The sequence below is a fragment of the Mobula birostris genome, chromosome 9 (assembly GCF_030028105.1).
Source record: "Mobula birostris isolate sMobBir1 chromosome 9, sMobBir1.hap1, whole genome shotgun sequence".
Taxonomy (NCBI): domain Eukaryota; kingdom Metazoa; phylum Chordata; class Chondrichthyes; order Myliobatiformes; family Myliobatidae; genus Mobula; species Mobula birostris.
This window is the reverse complement of record NC_092378.1, coordinates 39,020,867-39,041,797: the sequence shown is the minus strand read 5'-3', so window position 1 is coordinate 39,041,797 and position 20,931 is coordinate 39,020,867. Positions and strand designations below refer to the sequence as shown.

The 20,931-nt window shown below is 38.9% G+C and overlaps 1 protein-coding gene across 8 annotated transcripts in view; it reads right to left on the bottom strand.

Annotated features, from left to right (window-relative positions):
* The window catches only part of LOC140202693 (receptor-type tyrosine-protein phosphatase zeta-like), a 307,307-nt gene that overhangs the window by 23,398 nt on the left and 262,978 nt on the right, over positions 1–20,931 (bottom strand). For all 8 annotated transcript variants that reach the window (XM_072267863.1, XM_072267860.1, XM_072267866.1 and 5 more), the window contains 8 exons: positions 19,088–19,184; positions 16,589–16,671; positions 13,497–13,631; positions 11,990–12,124; positions 9,735–9,898; positions 8,592–8,727; positions 5,337–5,483; positions 767–860 (listed from right to left, as the gene is read on the bottom strand). In XM_072267863.1, the coding sequence (XP_072123964.1) occupies positions 767–860; positions 5,337–5,483; positions 8,592–8,727; positions 9,735–9,898; positions 11,990–12,124; positions 13,497–13,631; positions 16,589–16,671; positions 19,088–19,184 (991 nt within the window). The remainder of the gene's footprint in view (positions 1–766; positions 861–5,336; positions 5,484–8,591; positions 8,728–9,734; positions 9,899–11,989; positions 12,125–13,496; positions 13,632–16,588; positions 16,672–19,087; positions 19,185–20,931) is intronic.

The following is a 20,931-nucleotide window of genomic DNA, read 5'->3' as shown; positions in this document are numbered from 1 at the left end:
GGGGTACGTAACAATTCAAAGTAATTAAGGGGAGAATCTTAAGTAGTCTCAATCTGTTGCATTTGGACAACCTGTTTGTTAACTGTTTACAGCACCAATCCATGTGGGTATTGATATTGCTATTAGTACAAAGCAAGAGAAAAACAGTTTGATTTAACTACAGACAGTCATTGTTCTAGCTTAGGGGATTCTGTACAGGAGGAAACAAAGGAAGAGTTGCCAGTTGACAGTGTCTAATACCTAACAGCCAGTTATTGAATGGGCCAGAGCAGAAACATTATTTGCTTCTTTCCTTAACTTAGAAGTAAACTACATGGCAAAGACAGCTGCATTCAGAGGTTTCATCTTGTGACATGTTAATTTCCTAATTGCTAATCCCACTTTTTGAATTGATAGGCTGCAGACACTATTTGAATTAACTGGTAATATGAAAATGAATGCTTCCAAGCATATTACATTTAGAGTCACACACTCAGGGCCACAGAAAAGTGCAAGACTAGAAATGGCACAAAACTACAGTTATCATAAAAAGTAGAACTGGCTGCTTTGCATGGTATGGGTGACCATCCTGTAATACTCCACTGCTCAACCACGGGTCCAGTCTGCACTCTCATAGAGAGAGGAAAACAAGTGGATACACATTCAACATAACCACCACTAAAATATTCCTTGGCATGATATTGTCAAACCTTAAAAGGCAAAATTTCCTTGATGTATTATACACTAAAAAAAACATCAAAACTTTCCAACATTTGATCACGCCTACCAGGAATAATGGAGGAATTTCTGTTCTTGTCTCGATTGCATTGCTTCAATGCTGCAGAGTAATCACACTGCTTGGCGTGAGGCTGACTCACCAGCTGTGGAGAGAGAAAAACAGAAACTCAAAAGTTCAAATATATCCTTAAGAGGGGTCATTCAACATAAAACAAGTATGAATTTTGACCCCAGTCTGTTTAATGCGTGAACCTTTAACCTGGTTTCTGACTCCAATCCCTATGATAGATTCTCTCTTCCTAGTTATCAATTCTCTGTCCAACTTAAATATTACTTTATAAATGGTTTTGTTTTGCACAATTTTCTGGCTTATCCAAGTGCTAACTATGAGTGTCTGGTAATGATCCACTTCTATCAGGGAGCACAGGCCTTAAAAGCTTGACCATAACATTTTCTGTTTTCTGATATTCACTTCCTCAACATTCTCTCAAAATCATGATAAGGTGAACCATGTCCCCAGGTTGAATCTTTGCATTCAATGGAAAACATTTTCTCCACTTCCATTGATATCTCTTTAAACACATTATTGCCATCTTTTTTTGCCGAATTCTAGCCACACCATTACCCCTCTATCCACTCTTCTACAGCACTTTCTTCATTCACTACCTTTCACAAATGTTACAGAAGCCTCTCCTGTCACCTGACTTCCTCACGTCACCACCCATGCCCGCTTCACCTTCCTGTTGTTTGCCTGTAATAAAATCAGAGGATGCTAGAAATACTCATAAGGCTTGTGGAGTGAGAAACAGTTAACATTTCAGCACAGTGAGAGTTTGATGTAAAATTATTGGCCTAGACCCCTTGTCCTCCTTGCAGATGCTACTTGACTGACAGAGTATTTTAAGCAGTCCACTAGAACACTGGAATACCACAGCACAGTACAGGTCCTTCGGCCCTCGATGTTGTGCCGACTCATATTTTCCTTAAAAAATTAAACCAACACTACCCTGTAACCCTCTATTTTTCTTTCATCCACGTGCCTATCCAAGAGGCTCTTAAATACCCCTAATGTTTTAGCCTCCAACATCCCTGGCAAGTCATCCCAGGCACCCACAACCCTCTGTGTGAAAAAAACTCACCCCTGATGTCTCTCCTAAACTTCCCTCCCCTAACTTTGTACATATGTCTTCTGGTGTTTGCTATTCATGCCCTGGAAAACAGGTACTGGCTATCTATGCCTCTCATAATCTTGTAGACCTCTATCAAGTCCCCTCTCATCCTTCTATGCTCCAAAGGGAGAAGTCCCAGCTCTGCTAACCTTGCCTCATAAGACTTGTTTTCCAATCCAGGCAACATCTTGGTAAATCTCCTCTGCACCCTCTCCATAGCTTCCACATACTTCTTATTATTTTTATTTCAGATTTCCAGCATCTGCAGCATTTTTTTTTATCATTTAGTCATACTCCTAATTTCATTGCTCATAAGGCTGCTGACTCTACAAAGAAATTCAATGTAAGCAACACAAAAATGTCATCTGCAAGATACTTCACAGTTTTTGGACTTCAGCATTGACTGATGCAACTTTAGAACTTAAACGCGGTGTCCATTTACCCTGGATTGTAAATGCCGAAAACGTAGAATAGATATACCTATTAGGACCCACCCAGGAATAGCAGGGATGTGAGCTGTTCCTTGAAATCAGAATTCCCTAAGAATACACAGAGATCAGGTTAATTTTCATCTCCTGTCCACCCTGGATCAACAAAGCCTCCCTCTTTGGCTGGATTTTCACATTTCCCTTTCTCTCTTCGCTAATCTGCTGGAAGTGTTTCCACCTCAGAGTCCAGATAAGTAACATTTATTTACTATTACTTCTTCTATCGCACCATCTTTTCTGTCACTTAGTCTCTTTCTGGTCTCTTACTTTATTTTTAATCCTGTCTTTACTTCTTTTAATAACTATTCATCTGTAACACCTTAGTTCATCAGAAAAGTCATAACCCTGAACCATTAACTTGGTTTCTTCATGATCTGTGAAATTGTTTCAAATTTTTCTATTTTTATTTCACGCTTTTAGCATAGGCAGTAAGTTTTGTACTTTGATCATTTATTCAAATGAATGACAGATGTTCCCATTCTGATTCAGAAGTGTCCTTTAGCATGTTTGTTTCCTATTGGGACCGGAGAGTGTGAACCACAAGGTCCTGAAGGAGTGTGCTGAGCAGCTGTGTGAGGTTCTCCAGTGCATTTTCAATCTGAGTCTCAGCCTGGAAATGGTCCTGAATGTGTGGGAAATATCATGTGTGATCCCAGTACCTAAGAAGGGCCAACCATCCAGTGGCCCTGACCTCACACATCATGAAGACCTTAGAGGCTGGTCTGGCTCACCTCTGACCCCTGATCAGATCAACCCTCGATCCCCTGCAGTTTTCCTACCGGGGCACATTGGAGCCAATGGTGCTGCCATCTACCTGCTGAACAGAGCCTACTTCCTTTTGGATATGCAGGGCAGCACTGTGAGGATCATATTTTTTGATTTCTCAAGTGTCTTTAATACCATACCCCCGTCCTTGCTGGCAGAAAAGCTCCATTCAATGCAGGCTGGCACTTCCATTATATCCTGGATAACGGACTACCTGACTGGCAGATCAGAGTTTGTGTGGCTTCAAAGCTGTGTGTCAGACATGGCTATAAGCAGCACTGGGGACCTGTAGAGGATTGTACTGGCACCCTTCCTGTTTACCTTGTATACCTCAGACTTTAGATACAACACTGAGTCACGTCATCTGCAGAAATTCTCTGATGACTCAGCAATTGTTGGGTGTATAAAGGGAGAATGGGAGGATTAATACAGAGCCCTAGTGGAGGACTTTGTCGAGTGGTGCAAGCTGAATCATCTGCAGCTCAACATCAGTAAGACAAAGGAGATGGTGATGGACTTTAGGAAGAGTAAGCCTGCTCTGCTCCCTGTTACTACTGATGGTGAGGACATGGATGTGGTGAGGACCTACCAGTACCTGGGGGTGCATCTGGATGACAGACTCGAGTGGAGCACCAACACAGAGGCTGTGTACAAGAAGGACCAGGGTCGCATTTATTTTCTACAGTCCCACTGATGTCAATAGGGGCTAGACTGTCTCCGTTCCTCATGTATTTAGGCTCTATAAAGAATCAACCTATAGCCAGGGAGGTGATGACCCCCTCCTGTTAGACTGCTTGAGGTAACTTATTTTTAATTCTTTCTTACTTCTTTTCTAATATTTGTCTATTTGTATACCTGTGCACTTGTAATGCTACTATGAACACTGTCATTTCCTTTGGGATCAATAAAGTATCTATCTGTCTATTGCAGTTTATTTATTTCTCCTTGCAACTTAGAAGGAAGTCATCCAGCCCACTGGCTTGTATGCCAGCTCTCAAAATCATCCCATCTGTACATACTTCCCCCACTCTTACTTTTATTTATTTATTTAGGGATCCCGCACGTAGGCCCTCCTGGCTCTTTGAACCATATTGCTCAGCAACCTCCTGCAACCCCAATTAACCCTAATCTAATCACAGCACACTTTACAATGACCAATTAAACTACCCAATACGTCTTTGGACTATGGGAGTAAACTGCAGCACAAGGGGAAACCTTTGCATTCCACAGGGAGAACGCACAGAGACTCCTTACAGACGGCACTAAAGTTGAACTCCAAACTCCGACACCCCGAGCGGTAACAGCATCACACTAACCGCTATGCTACCGTAGTACCCAGAGTTTAGTTTTCTGTAACCTATTTTCTCTGACATGCCATTGATTCCCCACTGATTCGTCTGTCATCCTCATACACCAGAGGCAATTTATAAAAGTTAATTGAGCTATCAGAATGCCCTGGGAGAAAATGCGAGCCCACAGCAGAAAGCTGGGAGAATGTGAAAATACCACATAGAATGCTTCTGAAGATTGAACTCCATTCACTTAGAGTTGTACACCAACTGCAACTCAAAGAGTTAGGAAGATGCAAGAATTTCTGACTAGAGATTGCTCTAAAATGACTGCAGTTCTATAGTACTTTTCATGCCCATTTGTGAATGTCCCAAAGCACTTCAAAACGAATGAAGGGTTTTAAATTCGTATACTTAATTTGTACACAGCAGTCAAAAATAAAAAAAACTGATGATGATAGAAACAGGGTAAGTATGCAGGTACATTTAACAATTCTTCATCCTCTTCTGTGTCCATTGTCTTCATCCTATCACAGAGATTCTCTTTGTTCTCTCTACCGCCTCTCACTTCTCTGTAATTTAAAACATCAACTTTCCAACTTTTCTCAATCTTGATGAAAGGTCATTATGCTGAAAATGTAGCCTCTGTTCCTCTCTCCAAAGATGCTGCCGACCCACTGAGCATTTTCAACATTGTTTTTATTTACAGTGTATATAGCAAGCAATCAGAAACAGCAATAAGATCAAAACTGCACAATCCATGTTGGAAGTGTTGATCAGAAGATAAATATTGGTCAAGCCACTTCTACCGAATTAGTGCCAAGGGATTATTTACATCAGCAACCCCTAAATGAACTTCACATTAAACTGAAGAAAATCAATAATATTTGTAAAAATAAGAGTCTCACCTTGAATTGTTTCTCTAGTTTTGTTTTTCCCGATGGTCCTGGAGTAAGAAGAGCATTAACGTAGGTGTGCAAATGGTTGGCAGGAACTTCAGTGTCCTTAGTAAGGATGGCTTCCACGAGGGCATCATGAATGAAGACATACTGCTCCTGTAGGGAACCGTATTAGACATGGAACTGCATAACTGGTCCTAGAGAATACTTGGTAATCATTCCAATGTGTAAAATATATTGGATTAGATTCTAGACAATTCTAAGCTATTAGTATTCTAGCTGAGAAATTTTGGAGATATGTTTAAAAAGTGCTCATATGTGATTAATTTTTTTCATTTTAAGGCTGAAAATAGACATTGGTTGAATAGAGGGTCCTGGTGAAGTAATGAAGTAAAATTGATGAGTAAGAAATATACACAAGGAGAAGATGCCTCCTAGCAAGGAACAACCCAAGTATGTTCACCATGACTTCATTCAGGATGCAACCTACTGTACAACTTGCACAGGCATATTCCTCCCAGCATGGGTACACACATCACCCACTGCAGCTGCAGTCTTCAAACTCTCATTTAGTGGTGCACACATTCTCTAGGTCCCAGCTCAGATGAACTAAATTTCAGTACAAAATATCCAAAGATCCAGATCAGGTAAGTCTGAGACATTACTAACGATCCCGAGCAAAACACAATCATGTAGTGTTTCACAATCAAGCAAAATGTACAGTATTGCTGGAATAAACAAAACATATTTGCTCTCCAAAACATTCAAAATGTTTATTTAATGACAGTAGGTGTACTCTCAGCACGATGAATCTTCCCTGACCCAGTTCTTGCTGGGTCCAGCCAGTAAACATTGCCTATGGTCTCCTTATAGACACAAGAGATTCTGCAGATGCTGGAAGCTTTGTTCAGCACACACTCACAGAATTTAGCAGGAACTCACCAGGTCAGGCAGCATCTTTGGAGGAAAAAAAAAGTCTGAAGAAGGGTCTAGGCCTGAAACATTCACAGTTTAGTCCTAGATGCTACCTGACCTAATGAGATCCTTCACCATTTAGGTGTCATGCTCTCCTCACTCCTGTACTTACCCCATATATTTTAGGCTGTACTTTGGAGTGCTGGAAAACATAATAGTATCTACAGGATACCAGGAGTTTCAGAACAACAATGCACTGTTTACTGTTTTTCAATATTAGGAGCTAAGCTTTATTGTCACAGTCATATTCTTGGATGTGAGCCAGCATTTATTGCCCATCCTTAACTACCCCCTTGAACCACAAAAGTCTGTCTGGTGAAGGTGCTTTTGGAAGAGGGGTTTCCAGGACTTGGATTCAACAATGACGGCAATGGCACATTTACAAGACAAAATGGTGTGTAACTTGGAGAGGAACCTGCAGGTAATGAAGTTCCTATGCTTCTGCTGGCCTTGTTCTTCTTGGTGATGGAAGTCACAGGTTCAAAAGGTACAGGCAGAGTAGGCTAAGTGAATAACTACAGGGTTTTTTTTTGGTAGACTGTGCACACTGCAGCCACTCCGTACCTTTAATGAGAATGAATGCTTAAATGGTGAATATGAATGTATTTGTCCTGTATGGTGTCTGATTTCTTGAGTCTTGCTGGAGCTTCATTCAACTAGGCAGGTGGAGATTATTCCATCACACACCTGAATGGTAGAAAGGTTGTGTGGTAGCTAGTATGCACCAGCCATTCCACATGAAGAGTTCATCCACAGATAGTTTCAACTCCGCCTTTGTATGCCACTAAAGACCCTTGCAAGTTTCTGTTGATGTATGGTGGGGGGCATTCTGACTGGTTGCATCACCTTCTCCATAGTCTCCAATGTGCAGTATCAAAAGAGACTGCAGGAGTTAGTAGACTAGGCAACTCCATCACAGACACAACAACCCTCTCCATGATCAAGGACGTATTCAAGAAGCGGTGCCTCAAAAAGCCAGCATCCCTCATTAAGGACCCCATCACCCAGAATATGCCCTCTTCTCACTGCTACCATCAAGGAGGAGGTATAGGAGCCTAAAGACACACAATCAACATTTCAGGAACAGCTTCTTCCCCTCCACCATCACATTGTCATATGCCATGAAATATATATGATATTAAACCTGATTCTGATTCAACAGAGAGGCCCCATCTCTGCAAACTACCTATGTAACCATGAAAGAACTTCCAACCTGACCTTATGAAAAAAATCCTAACTTGCATTCCACAGGGAGATAAACTGATTGTCCCGGATGATTTAGTGACGGATTAGGAAAGGCAGAGTCTCCTGGCAAGGTGTGTCTGCCATGTAGGGTGCAGGGAAAGCTAACTCCAATTCCTCCTCCTGATGAAATGCTTGGAACCTAGTCTTGTTATTTCTGATCTCTTTTGGCAGAGACAAGCGGACCCTCTTTTGGCAACATTTCTGGTCCAGGCACTCGCACGTGAAGACCATCCAAGCTGGGAGATTTATCCATTTTAAGTAGAGCTGGTCTTTTCCAACTCATCCTGCCTAATAATTTTCATCCCATTCTTCTACCATCAATATTCCAATCAATAATTGGCCAATATCATGTTCAATTTTTAAATACCCATAAGTAGCACTTCTAGTCAAATTCAGCCCTTCACTTTGTAACCAGTTACTTATTTGTATTTTAGTTGGGTTATATATGCGTGTGTGTGTATATATATTTTTTTTTCAGGCAGTTCTTAGTCATTTCTGCTTACAATGTGTTTCCCTGATATTGTGGATGAGAAGTGATAAGATTCTTTGATCCCATCATGATAGATTCTCTTATGCTTTTTTCCAATCTAACACAATGAACTCTTGATTTACACTGGCACTGAAATTATTAAAGCACAGGATGTGTGCAGCTCTGGGAAAGCTAGTAATCATTGCCCATAATGTGGATAGCTTGCTCAACTACTTCAGAGAGCTATCCCAAGGCAATCATTTTGCCATGCGTCTAGGCTCATGGACAAGGTAAAAGGATGACAGCTTTCACTCCCTGAAGCATGTTGATAACTCAGTTATAACACTATGACAGTTCTATTGTTTTACAGTTACCATTACTGAATGTACATTCCCCAAGCCTTTCTTTCATAAACGTTTTTTGTGTTCTCATCTCAGAGGCATTTATTTCTTCAGGAAGAGATAGACAATTTTGGTATTATGAAGCAAAAACCAAATCCTCCCAAGACTTTATTCTAACAAGAACAAGTTAGTTGCCACATCTAAAATTCCTTTCAAGTTAACCATTTTTCTTACCTCTGTTTGCACTAAATAGTTCCTTTGTGTTCTGATGTGCTTAAGGAATCCCAGCACATTGACAGTGCCTTTCTGTTTGACCTGTTGCAACATGCTGTCTATTACAATGTATGTGCCAGTTCTCCCAACACCAGCACTGCAAGAGAAATGGTATGGAATCTAATACAAGTGATCAATTAGGAAATGGGTCATTCCTTCATTGTGGCTATACTCAAAAGGAAATATTTTGCACCATCCCAGACTTTACTGCACAATTAACAGCTATTTTGCACCATCCCAGACTTTACTGCACAATTTTAGCAGAATTTTTGTACGGATTATATATTGACAAGAAGGAATGCTGGTGAATATATTGTGGCACACCCTTTATCGAATTGAATTGAATTGACTTCATTTCTTACATCTTTCACATACATGAGGAGCAAAAACCTTTATGTTACATCTCCATCTAAATGTGCAATGTGCAATCATAGTAACTTATAATAAATAGAACAGTCAATGTAATATAGAGTACACTCAAATCAGCATGAGTTCATCAGTCTGATGGCCTGGTGGAAGGATCTTGAATGACAAACCCAGTATTGATTACCTCTGGTTTAAGATTATTCACTGCCCATCATCACCAGCAAACGTTTATCATTAACAAGCATGCTGGGATTTTACCTTGATTTAAAAAAAAATAAGTAACTATTTAATTCTATCTCAATTGAATATTTTATATTAATTTTCCTGGTGGAAACCGGTGGGATATGTTTCGATCCCTATTGTACACATATCTCTAATTATGTGTAAAACAAGCAATTGATTTCACCCCATCAGTTTACCACCAAGTTGGGGTAGAATGATTCACATATGGGGGCAATGCCTTCTAGAGGTGAGCTCTCTCAGGAATTCCTAGTGCCTAGTGGCCATTTACATTATTTCTGATCACATCTTCATTTCAACCCAGGACAAGGCAACATTACCCCAGATATTGGACCACTTCGGAGTTCGGCCCCCAATATCCCACAAAAACTGGGGAGACTGTAACTCTATCTGCAATTGCGATGAGAGTACTTTGTGCAGTGCTTGTAGCTGAAACCATTTAAACGTATTCACACTATGACAAACCAAAAAGATGTTGTAGTGAATAAAGTTGCGTACCTGCAATGGACCACAACAGGTCCGGTATGACTGGCCTTAGCAGCTGCTGAGTGTCGAATAAATGTTAACACAGGAAGGGCATACTCTGGAACACCCATATCAGGCCACTGGGTGTAATGATACTGGGTTACTATATGATCATTCTGCCTTCCTTTCAATGATCCCTGTGGTGGAGCAGAAAAGAGTTCAATAATAATGTTAATTTTCTTCTGAAGCAGAAGATAACAAATCAGTTCCAGAATGTATAACCTCAGGCCAAGAATTTGGAACTTAAAGTGCTTGATCGTACAGAATTTCTCAAGCTTGCCTCAGCCATCTGTTCAAACAACACCATCCATTCCCCACCATACTCCCTTTCTACCCTTTAACCTAAAGAAAACCAATTTTCTTTTTTTCAGTCCCTTCAGTGACTTTCCCAGGAGCCTGGAAATCAAGTACAAATCACCAAAGTTCCAGCTTGAATCAGTCAGAGGGAGGATGAAAACTGGGGTCACTTCTATAAAGCTCACTGGTGGTAAACTAATTTATTCAGCTTAAGTCAGATAATATCATTGAACAGTATAACAAATTACTTTAACTTTAGTCAGATAAATGTTTTATATAATTCCAAGTTACCAAATATGTCATCTCACCACGGTCACTCTGACCAGCAATGTCTAGGAAACAATTCCACGTACAGTGGATTGAGCTGGACACTTATTTGGTGCAGCTCTTAAAGAATAAAAATTAATTGATAAAATAGCTGGGATTCCCTTTGTTTATTTGGAAAACTATGCCACTTAACTGGGAGAGGAGACAGTTGCTAAACTGTTTCGACCTAGCGTCAGTTGTGTGGACTCACATGGTCATTATACACTACACTGTGCTTTGAGTGAACAGTTTTTAAATAGCATCAGTTGTGTGTTTAAACGCAAACAACAGGAATTCTGCAAATGCTGGAAATTCAAGCAACACACATCAAAGTTGCTGGTGAACGCAGCAGGCCAGGCAACATCTGTAGGAAGAGGTGCAGTCGACGTTTCAGGCCGAGACCCTACTCACTCTTCCTTCAGTTAGTCCTGACGAAGGGTCTCGGCCTGAAACATCGACTGCACCTCTTCCTACAGATGCTGCCTGGCCTGCTGCGTTCACCAGCAACTTTGATGTGTGTCAGTTGTGTGTGTTTGTGTTTAAAAGCAGTGATTTTTGTCACTGATAGAAAGTGACAAATAAGCAGTAAGACAATTCAGAACTGTTTTGCTCAATGCAGTTTCTAGCATTCAGGCTTGGAGAAGCCAGAAATGGCCGCGAGTGAAAATAAAACAATTTCACTACTTTAACAAGTTAGCGACCACAAAGCATTAGAAGGTATTGACAATCATCTTGAATGTTGCAACGAAAATGAAGAATTGGAGGGCGCAATCATCAAAACCATTGGTTGCAGGCAGTTCATTATCTGCACAAGGTGTCTGTGCAGACTTTGTTCATTTACAGTCAATCAAAAGTACACAGCCACGTACACTGATAAACTTCTCCATTGATAACTATTAGGAACTAATACAGTTTTATAGTACTGCAGTGGCATTAATGGTGTTCTAATTTGCTCTGTATTTCATTTAAATACATAACTCATTACTCAGTTAAACAATAGTTTGTCACTTTTATACATTTTTTACTATTTCCCATGCAACTTTGGCTAACTGGGGCAGCCACTTAATTGGACCAAATTGTACTGGTCCCGATGAGTCCCAAGTAACCAGAATCAACTGTATTTTTTTCTTATTTGGAAATCCAAGTAAACTTCAAGTAGCAGACTTGTTCTGCCACCTGCATCAACTCTCTTCACCTTTCATTAATGGTTCATATACCAAAAACAACAATATTTAAACGATTGCCATCACCTGCCCTTTAAGTACACTGGAGCAGTGTGGGCAGGAGCTTGTTGGTAGGAAGTGCAAATTGTTGCTCAAACTTTATTCAGAAGCACCTCTGAGCTATTGGTTAAATAGCTTAAATAATTCTGTTTTGGTTGTAAATCCCAGACCAACTTCACTGAGCAAATGGGGCTTTTGAGTTCAAAAGTGATCAGGCTAGTGGGGAGCCCTACTCTGAATCTACCTGTTCCCCCCTAACTACACATTTTGTGCAGGCAAGCTCAAAGAACAAATTACATTATATGTAAAACAACATAAACCAACTTGCAACATGGTGAAATTCAATCTACGCTTTCAACTCTTCATAATGTTTTGCCTGAACTGAGCCAAACAAATACAAACCTTTTTAAACTTTGTGTTGCGTACAGTAAACTGTCTAACAGTGTAATAAGATGAAACTTTCGTGTTCTTCAGCGATACAAGGATGTGTCCATATTCTTCGCTGTTTTCTGATGGCCAGTACTGATCACATTTCCTCTGAAAGAAAATTAAGAATTTACTTTACAGAACAATCCAAGAGCTTTCTCAAAGCATTGTAACTCAGGATATCTTCAAAAGGCGATACCTCAAAAAAGTGGCATTGATCGTTAAGGAACCCCACCCCACCACTACCCAGGAAATGCCCTCTTCTCGTTTACTACTATCAGAGAGTGTGAAGACACAAACTCAACATTTTAGCAACAGCTATTTCCCCTCTGCTAGCAGGTTTCCAAACAGACAAAGAGCCCACGAACACTACCTCACTATTTTTGCTCTCTTTCTGCACTATTTATTTTTAACATGTATTTCTTATTGTAATTTATAGTATATTTGATAAATTGCACTTTACTGCTGTCGCAAAACAACAGATTTCATGACGTGTCAGCGTTAATAAACCTGATGCTGATTCTGAAGATGGCTAATATTTGATGACTCAACAGGATCAATGCTCTCAGGTTAGGATAGCATGCAGACGCCTCTCTTCCATAACCTTATATAACATGGAGAGTTTGAGATCAGTTTTGCATGGTTTGAATGAAAAAATCTCCAATCTCCAGTATGAATAACCCTTGCCTTAAACTCACCATGTGCTTTGAATTCTATCATGCGGGCCTGGAGCAAATCAAGCCCAAAACTATTTAAAAATCTTGACACACCACTAACCCATGCTTCCATTGTAGTCAACTGTTAAAATGGTCAGAATCTCTTAATGATTCCACATGCAACAATGTTCAGACGTATTCAAAAACTCTTTAAACTATTGAGAACATGCATATGATTGTCAAAACTGAAATTGACAAAAGACGCATTCCAGATGCATCCGTATATTGTGTCGAGTGACAAATCTATTTGGAATTCTTGCTTGAGAGGACCCCGTTACGGTAAGAATAAACTTCAAGGGTGAGCTGCCAGGACCTTCAGGACTTCCATGTTAACTGGCATGTAGGTAAAGAAGCCTGATGTTGCTGCAAATTTGACCTTAGCATGAAGAAGTGGGGGTGTTATTGCTGCTTTGTTTGGAATACCATTAACTAAGATTTTTTGTTATACAATACTTTATAGTTGTAGTATAGCAAAAACATCTTAGTTACTAGTATTCCTAGTTATAAATTTAGGCTAGAATTTGGAGAAACATCAGAAATTAAGAAGGGAATTTCCAAGACTTCAATGCTAGCTCTGAGCCTAAATACACAATTAGGTAACGTGTGCAACTGGGAAGTTGATATTGTATTTTACTAAAGTTCCTAGTAAATGGAATTCCAAACAAAGGGGTGGCAATGTCTCCACTTTTTCATTGTAGTGTTAAATATACACAGATAATCTGAATACCATACGTATGCAAGGCATTATTGTGGTTTCTGAAACTCACCCTTCCTTTCTCTACCAGGTTGGTGATCATCACAATGACGCTCACATTATGCTCCCATATCATTCGCCAGAAGTCCTCGGTTGTGGATTTCAGTGGCCCTTGAGCTGCTATGTAGGCTTTCTGCCTATTGTAGCCCTGACAGACATAATTAAAAATCATGCTTTGTTACCTTCCTGCTGCTTTTATTGTTTAGCATACATCTCTTTTAAGAAGTATTCTGAATCACGTTAAATCCATTATGAAAAATCCAGGAAGATCACCCATTGAATTTTAAAGTAAGGTTACACAAACATATAAAGACAACAAAAATTATTGGAAGAGTCAGAAAGATAAGGCATTATTCTTTTATTCCTTTAATTAGACAATGCTTCTATTCATTCACACTGTGGATCTCACTGGCAATGTTCATCAAACCATCACCGCACCTTTTCAGAGGGCAATTAAGATCCTGTCGCATTGTTTTGTGTCTGGATTAATGAAGGACTTTTGGTGAATCAAGTAACTTCTTATATCAATCTTGTAGTTTCATGGTTACCATTATTGATTCTAGCCTTTTTATCCATATTTAACTGCATTTAAATTCCCTTCATAAGTGCTGGGATTCAAACTTATGGATCAATCAAACAGGATCTTGTTTCCGGTCTGGTAACCACAAGACCAGAAGAAGCTTTACAGCCAATTTCGAAAGAGCTGTACAATTAGTCATGTTCCCTTGGTCTTATTCCATAGACCTGCAAATCTTCCTCTTTTAAATATTAATTCATTTTCCATTTAAACTACAAAACAACTGCAACTCTTTCCCCTTTCTCCTCCTCCCCAAAGGACAATCCTAAACATCAGTGGAAAAAACTGTTTTATCCTTATATGCATCTTAAATTTCTTTTTCCCTTCATCCAATTTCGTGGTTCAAACTGAAGTGATTAAAATTATTACAGCTTTAACATCACTAATATGGAATCCTTCAATATCACTAAAGTAAATTGATTAAATTACACAAAGCAAAGGTTAATTTTACGTCTTCTCAGTCCTCTGTAGAATTGTTCTGCTTAGTTCGTTTTAACCAGGTTACAAAGGATGAGCACTGTAGAGAAATGGATCTGAAACCAGAAGGCTTCACTCTGTGAACTGAGGAATGTTGACTGCACAATGTGAGCCGCCTATGGGTAGCCTGCTCAGCAAGAACAGCAGCATTTGCAAATGCAGTGTACAGTGCAAAAATATTTAAAAGAATGCAGATATTTTAAATTTTCACCATTTAGACTCAAAAGTCAATAAGTAAACCAAGTTCAATTGCTAGGATGTCTTGTGCACAAAGCTGATTATTTAGCTGTTTAGAGCGAAAACTTGCCCAGAGTGGAAGAAAATGAACATTTATTAGGTCAAATTAGCATCCATTGTCAGGAAACCAATCCACATAACATTTATTGCATTTGATAATTTTTACATAAAAGCCTATCTCACAAAGAATTTCTGTGTGATATTTTCAGTGAGGTTTTTCCTTACTCTAATATACAATATTTCAAATAAATAATTAAAAGATGCCTTACATTGTGTTGCAAATGTAAAGTAATTCCAACATGGAAACTCCACATCACTTACCTACCACATCTTCCAGCACTTCTGACAACTTTCTTCACAGTGTATGTAATTTTGGATATGAACAGTGACTGCTGCTTTAAGGCTCTCATCGCTCTAACGATGAGACTAACTGATTTGTAGAAAATTCGAGACATGGTTTATGAAGAGGTTCTTGAATTAGATGCACACTTTGTTTGAGCTCCATCACTGTGTCCCTATATTCTGCAATGGATTTTACCTGATGCCAAAGGTTAAGGGCACACAACTCACTGAGAATACTCACCACTTGAGACCACCCAAAATTAAAACTTTTTTTTGAAGCTCAGAGGTCAAAATCTTTGACTCTTACCTTGTTCAAGATCACATTTTGGCTCCCCCCCCCAATCAGTTGTATGTCAGTGTATTTATTGCAAGCATATTTGTTGGGTACATACAACTACAAGGCACATTATACATGGAAGTTGTTATTGTTTTGCCTTAAGAAGACAAAACTAATCAGGTGTTTGGCAAAGGAAACACCAGGTAGCAGCACTGTCTACATTTGAGGTGCCAAAATAATTGAGAATTGCAACATCGGATGTAAAAACTGGGAGCAGGAGCAAGAGTAGGTCATCAGGCTCCTCTACCCTGCCCCATCATTCAATATGATCATGGTGGACCTGCTCTAGTCCCCATATTCTTCTCTGCAGTGGATCTCCAGTCTTTCACATCCTCTAATCTTTCAAAAATGTATTTACTTCCACTTAAAATACTTCTAAAGACCTGGCCTCCACAGCTCTTGGAGGTAGAGAATTCCAGAGAAACACCACCCTCTGCAAGAAAAAAAAAAGGTCCACATACCTCAGATTTAAACGCCCAACTCCCTTATCGCAAAAGCACATTCCTGCATCCAGGATTCTTCCACCAGTGAAAATACTGATATTTAACCCTTTCATGTGCCCTTAGAATTCTGTGCGTTGCAATCTAATTATCCCTCATTCTTCAAAACTTAATAGAATATAAATCTGTTGAAGGATTCTTATTCAAATTTGAAAGAATACTCTGATAAACTGCTTAAACAGGGTTTCTGTGAGTCTGTTGCTAAAATTACAGGAATATTTGGGATTATATCCTTGCAAGGGAATGTTCTACTGAAATGGGAATGTCTGACTCATTAACTTGTACAATGTTAACAGAGCATTTATAGTAAATAAAACATGGAAAGCCAAGCAAAATAAAGCTGAAGAAACACCGGACAGATCCCAGATCTGTAGACACCACTGCATCATTCCCCCAGTTTACTTGGCAGTAACACCACTGGTAAATACGTGTATTGATAGTAACATTTTATCTGCTGCTTATTGAGAATACAATGTTAAAAACGTAAGCTGGGTGTTTAAGCATGTTTATTAATGCAGTATAGATCCAAAGATTAAAAACTTTAAGAATTGGGATGTTTCCGAAGAAATCCTATATATTGCAAAAGCATTTCCTGTAATCGCAGAATTTACAATGAGATTCAGTATCTTACTCACATCAACGTAATTTGCATTGATATAATCGCTGTGCTTAGAATCCTTTTCCATGAGTGGGGAGAGTTTAACTCTGCTGTGGTCAACTGGAACAAAAAAAAAACACTTTTACCTTTATTTAAAAGAAAAGTAAATTTTACTGATCATCAGAGGATAAAAACAAATAGAAATCCACCAGTGAACGCAACTTGGTGGATTTAAATTCTGTATACTGTATTATGCTATAAATTTTGCAGGGCAAGTAGAGTAGGAAGGGAACAAGGTAAATTAGTGATGAGGGTAAAGTAATCTTAATGATTGAAGATAAAATTACTTTAATGTTAAGAGAAGATCTAATCAGAAAAAGTGACAATGGCATCTTTTGAATTTGGGTTAAGAAACAGAAAATAAGTTAACTGTATTAGACATTGTACACAGTATCTCAAGAAATTGATAAAATGCAAAAACATATAAATTAAATGTTTTTGTAACTTTTCCAGATCATTATAAGCAATCATACTGACTTCATGTTGAGCAGTACTGAATTTCTTAGGTTTTCTCAAGGTGGTTTTCTGCAACAATGTATAGTATGTCCCAGAAACAAAACAGGGTGAAGAGCATCAGATAAACATCCAAACAGATAAAATTTAAAATGACTTCTTTACAGACTGAGTCAGAGAAAATATACTGGGGAATAGGGAAAAGGCAAAGAATTATTTTGTCATGATAATAAGATGCTGGAGATACTCAGCAGATTAGACGGCATCTGAGGAGAGACTAAGATAAATTTTCAGATTGACGAAGTGCCATTGGAACTTGAAAATTGAGAACTTAGCAAGTTGCAAAGACAGGGAGAAGTAGAGAAAAAAATAAAAAGAATATCTGCAACAGACCAGTGACCAAGATTATCCAGTTAACATTAATGTTCTGGAGACTACCATTTCGTTCGTCACTGCTTGTAAATTATCACCGATTCATCTGTAGAAGTGCAAGTAATAGGAAGTAAATGCAGGCAATTGGATCAGAAATATTCACGCTGGAGCTGTGAAATGTAGAACGTACTATTTACAGGAAATCCAAAATAACAGAATAATGGAACCACTCAGATCTGATCACAACTGGGGAGAGAGAAAAATGGAGCTAATATTACAGGTGGATCACTTTACATTAGAACCAGACAGTTCTAACCTAAACAGACTGGTTATCTGAACATGTTGGACTCAATGCACATGGATAAAAGATAAATGTTGTTCTTCAATATTATATTGGGTCTTGTTGGAACAGTATAGGTAGCAAAATTAGAGAGGCCAGTGTGAGAATGGGATGGAGATTTAAAGTGGCAGGTGACTGGAAGGTTAGAGCCACTCATACATTGAACAGTATATTGAAACATGGTCACTCAATCTATATTTGGTTCTGAAAGCCTGTACCACTGGACTCAAGGACAGCCTCTATCCCAATATAACACTATTGAATGGGGCTCCATACAATCAGATGGGCTCTTTATCTCTCAGTCTGCTTCATGATGGCCTGGTATCTCACTGTCTGGCTGCACCACACTTTTGTGTGTAATGTAGCATTTTATTCTGCATTCTGTTATTGTTTTCCCCTTATACAATTTAACATACTGATGTAATGAAATGATTGGTATGGATTGCATGCAAAACAATGTTTTATCACTGTACTTCAGCACATGTGACAATAGTAAACTAAATTAACCAATTTAAAATGGGAGGCATAAATAGGTTGAATACACTCAGTCTTTTCCCTAGGGTGGGGGAATTGACAATAGGAGAACATAGGTTTAAGGTGAGACGGTAAAAATATAATAGGATTTGAGGGGGCAACTTTTTTTTATTTACACAGATTGTGGTACACATGTAGAATGAGATGTGAGAGTAAGTGGTTAAAGAAGGTACAATAATAACTTTCAAAGGAGCTGGATAAGTACATGCATTGGAAAGGTTTTGAAGGTTATGAGCCAAGCACCGATAAATGGGATTAGGTTGGATGGGGAACCTTGGTTGCCGTGGAGCAGTTGAGCCAAATGTTTTCATGCTGTTTGACTCTATGAAAAGGAAGGAGATGATGAGTCTAATGGTGAAACCTTAAGGAAGATGAAAATTGTGAATAATAATCTAAATGCAAAGGTTGATGTGGAAGGGAAATTATGGGTCATGCAATTTACAATAAATTCCTGATCTTTCTCTCATTTCATTTTCTCACTGAATTTGAATTAGACGGTGCCATTTGACAGTACTATTTTTAGGGATTAAACTTTTCATTGTGGCACTCTTATGTACATTTCAATAAAGATTTTGGGAATTTGCCATTTTTTTCCTTTTCCTGGGTTACAAAGAGTTAGAAAAAGAAGAGGACCAGGGCTTTGGATTGAACTCTGATGTGAGCAGAAGCAATTCTCTCCACATCAAGTACTTCGGGCTTATGAGCTGTAGATCTAAGAGGCTGTGAAGTTTAAAAGATTCCAATAATTAGTATATTAAAGTAATTAAAATGGCTTACAGGCAACTATATTTATATAGCGATTCTTGTTTTTGTTGTCTGGGTGGTTGGAGCTACTTGATGTGATGCCTAGATCAACAGTGCATCCTTGGACTTCCTGTAAGAAGTAATGATATAATTAGATGGTGAAATAATATTCTGCAATGATACAATCAACCTAATTCTCAGCTTAAAAAAATCAAATCCTAATGCAGTCTGTCCATTTCCTCCCCATTTCTAAGAAAACTGACTACTGCTGATAATCTTTAAATTTTACTCATCAGCCAAATCTCCAAAGTGAGTTTACACAGGATCAGCAGTTTCCTCTGTTCCTTACTGAATGTTGGTTGACCTGGTGTCTTGAAGAATTAACAATTATTCTGCTGGATAAGGTTGACCCAGAAGAAAAACCACAGGAACATTAAAATAATTCCGCTCTCACTTAATTGAAATACTTTCATTTGTTCACATAAACATTTGAATCTTCTGTGTACAGGTCTAACACATAGAAGTGGTTAAAATGGATATCAAATCAAAAGAGTAGTCTGTTTATGATACTCATGAATTACTGTTCCTCCATGTTGAACAAAACTTGTATAAGTACTGAAAGTAGCAGGGAGACAGAATGTTCACTGGGTAAGGGAACTTAATAACATTCCTACAGCTACTTAGTGATAAACTGTATCCTCATCAATCTACTTGTGAAACTGCTGCCCATGATACCACTGGCAAGAGTAACAATTGCCCACCAAACATCTCCTCCATGATCTTGTGTGACTACAATCATATCAAATGGGATAACCTTGAAAGATCTGACAGTTGATGACTGGCTATCCATGAGATGCTTTGGACAATCACATCCCATTGCCATTCCATTTCATTTAGGAGAACCATCCTCTTTGACCGAGGAGTGCAGAGGGATGCCAAAGGCAACATGAGGTGCACTGAAAAAGTGTCAGTCTTATCAAGGTATTGTACAGGACGACATGTTTAGGTGTAATAAGTAGAGCTTATCAATTCCACAAACAACAGAACAGATTAAAGTTCTGTAGTGCTGTTACATATATTGCGAATGATCATGGTCCATGGTTCAGTCAGCTTCAGACAGAAATGGTTGATCCATTTTGACATCCTCCTGTACTTGACACTATTATAGAATCAAAACGTTTGCCAGTATAATTCACTCTTTACGATAGTCCCTTCAACATAATTTTAAAAAAAGAGCACTGGATACGACAAAACTTATGAGACTAGACAACAACCTGGCCTATGCTCCAGAGCTGAACAACTTTCTGCTCAAGTACTATTACAACACAGGTATTTCTAGGTATTCCCAGACGTAAAAAGTATGACAAACCCAGTTTGTCTCATAACTATCCAATCAGCATGGTCTCAATCTGCTAACAGAGATGAGGAGGAATTTCTTTAGCCAGAGAGTGCTGAATCTGTGGAACATGTTGCCACAGGCAGCTGAGGAGGCCAAGTCATTGGGTATATTTAAGGCAGAGATTGATAGGTTCTTGATTAGCCAGGGCAGGAAGGGAGAAGGTAAGAGATTGGGGCTGAGAGGGAAATGGATAGCCATGATGAAATGTTAGAGCAGACTCGATGGACCAAGTGGACTAATTTTGCTCCTATATTTTATGGTCAATCTTTAACAAGTCATGTAAATTATCAGCAACAGAGCAAGCACTAAGCAATGATATTTTCATCAATTCAGCTTTCGTCAGCACTAGCCAGCCTCAGACTTCACCATAGTCAGAGGACAGGTGAGAAAATGACTGTCCTTGCCAGCACTTCAAAATTTCACCAAGTGTGACTCAAGGAGCCTGGGTTAAGGCTGATTTATACTTGTGTGTTAAATC